The sequence below is a fragment of the Tribolium madens genome, unplaced genomic scaffold, assembly GCF_015345945.1.
Source record: "Tribolium madens isolate multiple individuals breed KSU strain unplaced genomic scaffold, Tmad_KSU_1.1 Scaffold_7;HRSCAF=85;Tcas5.2_LG10, whole genome shotgun sequence".
In the NCBI taxonomy this organism is placed as follows: Eukaryota; Metazoa; Arthropoda; class Insecta; order Coleoptera; family Tenebrionidae; genus Tribolium; species Tribolium madens.
The window spans coordinates 3,976,492-3,986,146 of record NW_025401050.1 but is presented as its reverse complement, the minus strand read 5'-3'; the positions used below and the strand labels follow the sequence as shown (position 1 = coordinate 3,986,146).

Below are 9,655 nucleotides of genomic sequence, written 5' to 3'. Positions count from 1 at the left end.
AATTTTTTGTACTAAGAAAAAAAGAAAACTGACTAGCAGAATCACATTTTTTAAAACTTCGACTAATGTAAAAACAAAAAATCGCAATTAGTGTATTTAACTTTTTACAACTACGTTTTAATTATTTAACGTAATTTATTCTAATTAATAAAGCTCTCATAATTTTATGTGTAAAGTTGCAAGAAAAATTTATGCGACACATACGTTTTTGTGGGTACTTGAACTAGGCATGGCTTTAACTACTAATGAAACGGCACTGTAAAATAAGGTTTATTAAAATAATTAATTCATTAAAATGTAAAAAATCTTATTTATAAATATAATTTTAATTAAGTGCTATAAAATGATTTTGTTATGTAACAAATTTTACTGGAATTTAGTTGCAGTTAGATTATTTGTAATTTTCGATATGAAGTAACTAATAATATAAGTAGAAAACTTTAGTTACATATTTTTTTTATTTTACTTGTCTATAATTTCACAAATTATAAATAAAATCAAATATTTTTTGAGTCTTGTATACTTCAATTAATGCAGTCAGCATAATAATATAAAATAATTAGTTCAGTAATTAAATTATTTTATTTTTTTAAAAAATCATCAAATCATAACTTTTTTACTCAGTGTACCACTGAGGACAAAAATGGGTTAAATTTTTGACACTTTGTTAGAATCCATTGTATAACAGGCTCTACATCAAATTTAATTCTTAAATCTCCAGAAAATGATTTTTCTATTCCATTTTTTGTCCGTATTTTTACAGCATCTACCAAAATTTTTTAATAATTTTTTTTTTATTTTTTGCTCTCTTTATTATTTTGGGTATCAGCTCAAATTTGCAAGAAAAAGGAGGTCATCTGTTGATAAATGTAACAAGAGAAAAATTATTTTCGCACAGCAGATTAGTCACAAAAATTATGTGCTTTCTCACTTTTCAGTATTTGGTTAATCTAATCAAGTAAAACTAAAAAGTAAAAGTATTTGTCTGCATTTTTTTAACTTTTAAGGAAGAGTAACATAAAAAATAATTTAGCTTTGTAGGAGGGTCTTTTTTTATATGTATAACTTAAAACATACTTGAATAATTTTTACAATAATTATTAATTGTTTACAATCTCATAAGATATTTTGTGTTTTTTATAATTTTGACATACAGGGTGGAACATGAAAAAAATGTTTAAAAAATTCTATCTGTCACAAAATTTTGACATGTGACATTTTTAATGACACTAATAAGTTTTTTAATATGTTTTTTATAATTATTTAGTAAAAGTACAAAAATTTTGCCAACAAAAGCCACAAATAACATTAAACAGAGTTACAATTTAGGATAGAGCTTCTTTGTATCCTCTTCTAATAGCCTATAGCAAAAAAACTTGGAGAATTATTTTTCCAACAGAAATAAATAGAGTCAAAGTGCAAAATTTAAACTCTCATAACTTCTAATTTTTTATAGATAGAAGTTTTTAACATTGTTTTCATGTTCCTGGTATCTTACCTTACATGGGTAAGGGGTGCGAGTTCTGGCGCAGCCTGTATAGTATAATTTTTAGAACTGTAAACTATATACCAAATGTTATCAACTTAGCAAATTTAGAGAAAAACTGTTGGAAATTGAAAATTAAGTTTTTTTATAAAAATTTTGGCATTTATTAAGAACATTCTTGTAGTATTAAATTATTATTATTAATACTTACTTATTCTCTAGGCTCCTAATATTTAGTTTCAAACAATTTTGTTATTTTTTTTAAGCAAGAGATAATATTTCCACCTATTAGTATTATGTTTCTCGTTCAAATTACAAGAAAGCATTCAAACGTTTTATTTATTATTTATTTATTTTATTATTTCATTCAGATAACGGGCTTACTAAATAGATTCCACCATTTAGAAAATTTCTTAGCATAAACACACCCTCTAACAACGTGACTAATGCTGGTATGAAGAGGTTTGCTTGCATCTTCAAATGTATATTTCAAGAAGTTAAAAGCATTTCATGGAATATTTGCTTATGTACCTCCATTTACCGGTTATTTTTACCGTTCTCGAGTAATCTCAGCGCTACGATGTCCCATAATTAGATAAAACCAACATCACACAAATCATAAATGTTGAGTAATGCTGAAGTCAACATAGGAACTTAAAAAAATGTTAACTGTCTACGCCGCACCTTGAGAGTACCAAAATCAGTTCGAAAATTAGTTTTTCGTCAGGTGTTTCCGCCGAATACGTATTGTTTCGATTCGACGTTCGGTTGACTTCACTTTTATATAACTGTTTCGAACAACTCGACTTCATTCAGTTCCACTCCTGACCGACATTCAAATCTCTTGACTTACGAGAGATTTTGTATGATTGACACTGCATTCTGAATCTAGTTTAGCGGTGTGTCGTCGATTCGTTACACATACTGTGAATAGTTTGCGGTAAACGGTGCTCTCGTTTCAGGTGTTTCAGTTTCAGTGGTACAATGGCCAACAAAGAAATAAAGGGTAAGGAATTTTGTTTCATAAAATTCACTTCAAAAACTATCGTTTGTAATTGTTCAACGTTATAACTAAGTTATTTTTTAAGTTTAGGAAAAAATGTGTTGTAAATCCAGTCTCGGTACTTGAAAACAATGTTCTAGGTGTGTTATCAACTTGGCTTGGAGAGCTACAACATAAAAAAATCAAAATGTAATATTTTATCAATACATATTATCTAGGATTTAAATAAATTTTACGCTTGCTTTAAAACTCAAAAAAATTTATAATTATTATCATTATCACCAACAAATACAATATAATATTTTTTCGTAATAATTGATTGATTATAACTAAAAAATCCTGTTAAAAATCATATGTGACAAAATAATTGAAATTTTAAATTAAGTGATGCCCTTATTGATTATGCTACCAACTGCTACCGTTCATTCTTAATTGCACTGACATTGTTTCCAACACCTGATAAGTGATAACATATTTTATGTCAGTAGTCATTAGCTACTGTTCGAATTACCTATACCTATATTTGCTTATAAGATAATAACACTCGAAAACTATCTTGATTTACTGTCATAGATAAGTAATACTTGGATTAAAACATCCAAGAGAAGGTGAAAAAAATTAAAAAACAATGACAGTGGTGAAATGAGAAATGCGAATGGGAGCGTGAAATAGTAAAACAAGGCGAGAAAAGTGTTCTTGAATTGGTACAAAATGTAAAAACTTTCATTATCACGTTTAAAATCTGCCATGATTTTGCAAATGTTTTGCTGTTTTTTGTTCCGCTGGTGATTAAAGGATGATTAATGGTAATTTGTTTGTATGGGATGATTGTTCATATCTACTTTCTAAGTGAAATGTTCGAAGATAAAATCTATGAACACGGTGTTCTGAAAATATCGATTCTGATCTCTTAATCATGAGTACGTGGGAATTAAGTAAAACAAAGATCAAAGTACCTTAACAAACCTAGAAATGAATAAACTAAAGCAAGTGACAAAATGTTTTATGTTATTATTCCTATGAATTTTTATAAAGCTTCCCAATGGGTATAAGTTTAGTATCACACCTCAAAATACTGTGAAATTGACTTTTTAAGGCTTTGATTATTTATTATCTGGAAGTGTGTAAGCTAAAAAGTCTTTTGTAAAGAAGACTATTTTTTTTATGTTTCTTCATTGCAAATGAAAAAAAAATTTGTAGATGTGCCTTAATGTTGGTTGTATTTTCTGAACTACCGTCTTCTGCATCGAATTAAATGGAAAGAAATTAAACTATTTTATGTTAAAGACTATAATTTTGCATAACTTACGATGCATTCCCACCTTCTGTTTGCTACATTAAACAAAATAGTAATAAAAATACAATTATGTAGCAAAAAACATGTTGTTTTTGAAAGGAAATGAGATTGAAAGCGAAGACAATAAAATTACTATTTTTCATACACTTTATAATTCTGAAGTAAAAAAATTGAGTTGAAACAAAGGTTTACAAAGATCACCAATTTGGCAAATTATATGTCATAAAATTAAAAGTAGAGGATAATGGAAAACATATGACAAAAAACTATCTCAAAAAAATGTTGTACTTGTTTAAAATTCAATTAAGTATAATTTTAAGTATTCAATGATGCTGACAACCGCAAGTTATTGCAGTTGTATTATTCAAAAATGAAATTTAATAATGCTAACTTAATTAGTCATTTTTGATCACTCTGCATTTATTTCTATGATAGATTGTCTATCCCAAAAATTGCTCACAATAAACTGCTCAACTTTGTTTAAAGAAGTATTGTCGTATCTTTAAAAATAATAGAGTTTATGGCTAGGAGCGTTTTGTATAATGCAGTCTGTAAAAACAATACTAAAAAAAGATGAAATTTTATTAGCTTGTCTCTGCATTAGAACGAGATTAATACTCGTAAACATCTATTTCACATAGGTATACCATTGAAAATAAAATAGTTGTAAATAAATTCGTTGAAAAATTCATTAGACATTCGAAAATGTATTTTACATCTTACTGTTAATATGTGTAAGTATAACGTATAAAAGTTTCAGAATTAGTGTTGTGTAGGTAATGCTCGTAACATTTTTATTTTATAATATTCTTAATAATTTGACATACTTCTTTTTACTTATAGAAAATATAAAAAAATGTAATTTTTATATTATTTTTACATTGTCCAAATATATTAATAAGATCTCTTTTACAGAATTTTTAATTTTTAATGTCGATAATGTGCAGCAAATATTAAATTAGAGTCAGTTATTATACTTATTAAGAAAATAAACATAACACTCTATAAAGACAGCATAATTAGTTACTTAAATTAATTCAGCACACTAAACAAAAAGAAAAAGAAAAAACAACACTGTTTTTTTATTATACACAAAGAAACAGAGACATTTCGCTTTTTTACAACTACTGAGAAAAATGCCATGTAGAGTAAGATACCAGGAAGATGAAAAAATGTTAAAAACTTTTATCTATAAAAAATTCTTAAAGTTTAAATTTTTCACTTTGACTCTATTTATTTCTGTTGGAAAAATACTTTTCCAAGTTTTTTTGCTGTAGGCTATTAGAAAAGAAAACAAGGAAGCTGTATACTAAATTGTAACTCTGTGTAATGTTATTTGTAATGTTAACTTTTTTTGGCAAAATCTTTGTACCTTTACTAAATAATTATAAAAAACATGTTCAAGATTATCAGTAACATTAAATAGTCAAAATTTTTTGATAGATAGAAGTTTTTAAACATTTTTTCCATGTTCCTGGTATCTTATCTTCCTTGAAATTTGTTCTGGAGCGCGAGTTCTGTCACATCCTGTATAGTACTTTAAAAAAAATTGTTACGAAACAAAAAATATTTCTGTACCACAAACATTAATTATTAGTACATTAGAGTCTAATCTTAAGAATAGGGAGGTTTTAAAGTTGACTAAAGCAGTGCCATGCAGATTTGCTTTATTCTTGTAATATTTGCAAAAGGACGATAAAATAAAACCATTTGAAACTCAAAAAAATTAAATTTAAACTGTAGTTTTTTAATAGTTGGTGGTACGACTAAATTTAAATTTTGTTGTTTTAATAGTTTTGCTAATGTAGCTTATTTGATTTGATTGGTGTTTTTATATCTTAATGTTCTAACATTTTTAAGATATTTGTTAGCAAAAAAAGAAAAATATTATTGATGTTCTTGTAAAAGAGGTAAGATTATGGTATTATAATTACTGGAATTGTACCCTGCACCGGTTCAAGCAGACTTTAAAATAGATAAAATAAAAAAACAAAATTTCCTAACACTGACTATTTAAGTGTGGTTACAAAATTTCAACTCTAGATACATTTGTCACATTTTGCAACAAAAGTTCCGAAGCTTTTAAACACCGAACATTATGTTTTACTAATAAGTGATAAATCAGTCTGAATTTTGATACTCCGATTTCATTTAGCAAAGTTATTTTGATACGTCACTGCTTTGTTTCCTTTCTGAGTTTGTGTGTAATTAATTAAACACCGCCAGGTGTGGGCTTTTGTTTTTTTTTAATACCTTTACTAGAACACTAGTAAAGTGTGTGAATCGAGATAGAGAATTTAATTGTTGCAAAAAATTTATTAAACACACTTATTTTGAAAAATAAAATAAAATAAATAAGTTTACAATACGTTTTGTTACTGGTAAAAATTAATTTATTAGTATTTATTTCTGTTGTATTTTGTATAAAAATACTTATTATATTATTTAATTCTACCAATAGAAATTGAAAATGAACACTAATAAACGCGTCTGAATGGTGGGTTGCCTATCGATATAATTACAATGAGTTATAGGGTAAGTCAGGGAGTGATAGATCTATGAACCCTGAAAATATTTAATCTAGAACTATTTTTAATTTAACTTACAATATAAACACTAAAATAAATAAGAATTATTTAAATATTTTTTTGACAGTATTTTTATTTTAGTAATTTTTTTGTTATTGAAAGATTTTTATTTATTTCAGGTGCAGACAGCATCTTAGGCCTTTCAGAAATAACAGAAAATAAAGCAATATGGCGAATGTTAGTAGCGGAATTCATCGGCACATTTTTACTGGTCGTCATCGGTTGTGGCTCAATAGTTTTACCAGGAGAAGTAATAATTGTTCGCATTGCTCTAACATTCGGAATAACAGTCGCTACATTAGCACAGGTAAGTAATTTACGTCCAGACACAACATAATTGTTCGATACCCGCACCCAAATTAAATTGCGACAAATTAGATGGAGTTAAGAATGAATAAAAGTTTATAAACCAATCTAGAACAGTGCCAATGTTGTGAAATAAAATCGAAGCAAACTGGGTGATTGTACGAACTGTTGTTCTTATAGAGCGGACAAATAAAAATCCATCATCTATACATGGTAACTTCCATAATCATTAATTACACAAAAAATATAACTGAAACTTTTAAATATTTGCGTGATATGACGCACACGTTCACAGATTAAAGTGCAGTGACTGAGTGAACTTGAGAAATATTTTTTTATGTACCTGAATCAATGACGTACCTTATTTATCTTAAAATTTTATTAATTTATTTCCGATCATAGTGACACAACTATTCATTATGAGAAAACGGTGGCAAACACTTAACATTTGAATAAATTACATAAATGGGCACAAATTATAACTGTTATGGGAATTACAAGAAGAAGGTATGGCCTTGACAAATGATAATGTGTTTCCCTTGTTTGCAATGACTGATACTTTCATCTTCTATATTTGTGAAGATTTATCACAGTACTTTTATGTGCTTTCGAGTTTAAAATGGTTAATACAAGATTTTTTGTTCACAGCTCGAGTGGACCAAATTCTGCGTAATCACTAATAGTATACAGCATTTTTTCTAAATATCTATAAAATCTGAAGACTAATAACTTTTTTCTATTTTACTTTATTCACTAGTAATAAAACAACAAATACTTTTTTATTAAATTTAGGACAACATTGTCAGCAATATTTATTACGTTGTTTAATGGCACTCAATTGTTTCCAAATAATAAATAATATGTTTTCTAAAGGTCCATATTTCTGAAAATTATAGACTATTAATGATTTCTAAATACTTACTTGATTTTAAAATAATGTAAAGCTAAGTAACATTAACAAATTGAAAAACTCGTACAAGTTCTAATTTCTTAAATAATTCTTTTAGATATTGCGCATTTATATTTACTACAAAAATGAGATTTTGTCATATATGTTGTATTATAATGTTTATCTAAGCCTGATTGTCATGCTAATAATTTTTCATAAGATTTTCAGTCACAGCTCGTAATTTATGTGCCTATACAAATGTCAAGTAATTTTAAATCAAGGACTTTTTTCTCTTCTTGTTTAGACATTATATAATTGCTAATCTGGTTTAGTTAAAATTGTTGTCATAATCTGTAATAGCAATCATGACATGAATATACAAAATGATATTTTACAAATGGTACTGGTTTCACCAGACGATCACAATGGAGGTGAAATCATCAGCAATGATCTCAGACTTGAAGAAAATTGTATTTGTCATCATTTTTTTTAAGCAGAAAAATGAAGTAGGAGCAATAAATTCTAAGGAGCATTTAATAAAATAATAATTTGTTAAATTGTAACTACAAAGGTACTCAACAGAGTAATGCAGGTGTTATCTGCGAACTTGTTATTATTCAAAGTTGAGAAAAAATATAAATTCTGACATTTACTGTGTTTAATATGAGGTCGATTTTTATAACAAGATTATAACAAGAAATTATCTAAATTTTTCTTTAGGGGTGGTTTTAAACCGTAATTATAATATATTGATGCATCTTGAAAATAAACAGTTACCAAACCTTTGAAATAGAAATTTTAATAAGCCAAAGATTTTTTGACCAAAACAGAAGTAAATTAAAAAATTTAATTGTTTTTGGTATAGTATTTAGAGGTAAAAACATTTTAATATTATTCAAAAGCTCTTCCACAAAAAATGTGTTGTAGCAATAAAACATCTAAAATTTGCATTTATTATTAACATCTTAAAAACAATACACTCACCTTGACATTATAATTATGTGAAAGAGCAGACTAATCTATATTTTCAAAAATTTTTTGGATACAAATACGAGGATTTACACAGCCTTTTAACAATTTTTAATAAAAAATGACCCCAACCCCCCATTTTGTTTTTTTAAACTACATTGTTCGACTATAAGTACATAATTCTATACAATTCTAGAAAAAAATAGGAAAATTTTAGTAATTCCAATAATTCAATGTAATTCCACTGATTCCAAATTAGTTTTTATAACTACAGCTTAATTTCACTTTTTATAAGTACAATAAGTAATTTCGAATAATTTATCGTAATTTTTAAAAATAAATTACCCTTGAAAAAAATGTTCTTAGTTTTTGGCAAACGTATTGATGCAACAATTTTTGTCATTGATTGTGGTAAAACTCAGAAATAAAACTTGCGGAAAATTTGAAAACGTCATTAATCACAAAATTAGTTCAGTTTTTTTGGTAGTTTTGTGTTATAGTTGACACACAATAACAACGAAATTTTTTTAAATAAAATCTCACTAAAAGAAGTTGCAGATTTTCCAAAAAACGTATGCTTGATTAAATTGTTTTCTACAATATTTCTGCTACGCTGCATAAATTTCTTGCAATTTCTAAGTAATTTCCTACATTTTTTGTAATTCTCAAAAAAGTGTCGGTACCAAGTTTTAAAAAATTAGTAATGCCAAAATAATTCCGGTAATTTTATAATATACAGGGTGTTTTAAAACTTGCGCTCATGTTTTTGCTGTAGGCTATTAGAAAAGGAAACTAAGAAACTGTATTCTAAACTGTATGTTTAATTATAAGTTTTTGTACTTTTACAATTACAAATAAACATGAAAAGGTCAAATTATTAAAAAATTCTGGCAAAATTTTGTAAATATTTTTTCTATGTTCTTGATATCTTACTTGACATTTTTCTCCAAAGCGCAAGTTATGAAATACTCTGTATAATTTAAATATTTCATTCATTTCAATTACTTCCAAATTATTGTATTTTAATTCTGATTGGTAATTACAATAAATTCCAATGTTGGTATTCAATTTTTTTTTAAAGTAAACTAAATGTTAAAATTATCGGTATTATCACTTA

The 9,655-nt window shown here is 26.5% G+C and overlaps 1 protein-coding gene across 2 annotated transcripts in view; it reads left to right on the top strand.

The window, feature by feature from the left end:
* The window catches only part of LOC123009578 (aquaporin AQPAe.a), a 26,157-nt gene that overhangs the window by 497 nt on the left and 16,005 nt on the right, over positions 1-9,655 (top strand). The window contains exons 1-2 of one of the 2 annotated variants that reach the window (XM_044405983.1): positions 2,276-2,492; positions 6,494-6,681. In XM_044405983.1, coding sequence (XP_044261918.1) covers positions 2,471-2,492; positions 6,494-6,681 — 210 coding nt within the window. In that variant the 5' untranslated portion in view covers positions 2,276-2,470. Of the gene's footprint in view, positions 1-2,275; positions 2,493-6,493; positions 6,682-9,655 lie in introns of those variants that run through there. The other variant, XM_044405984.1, reaches the window with a different exon arrangement.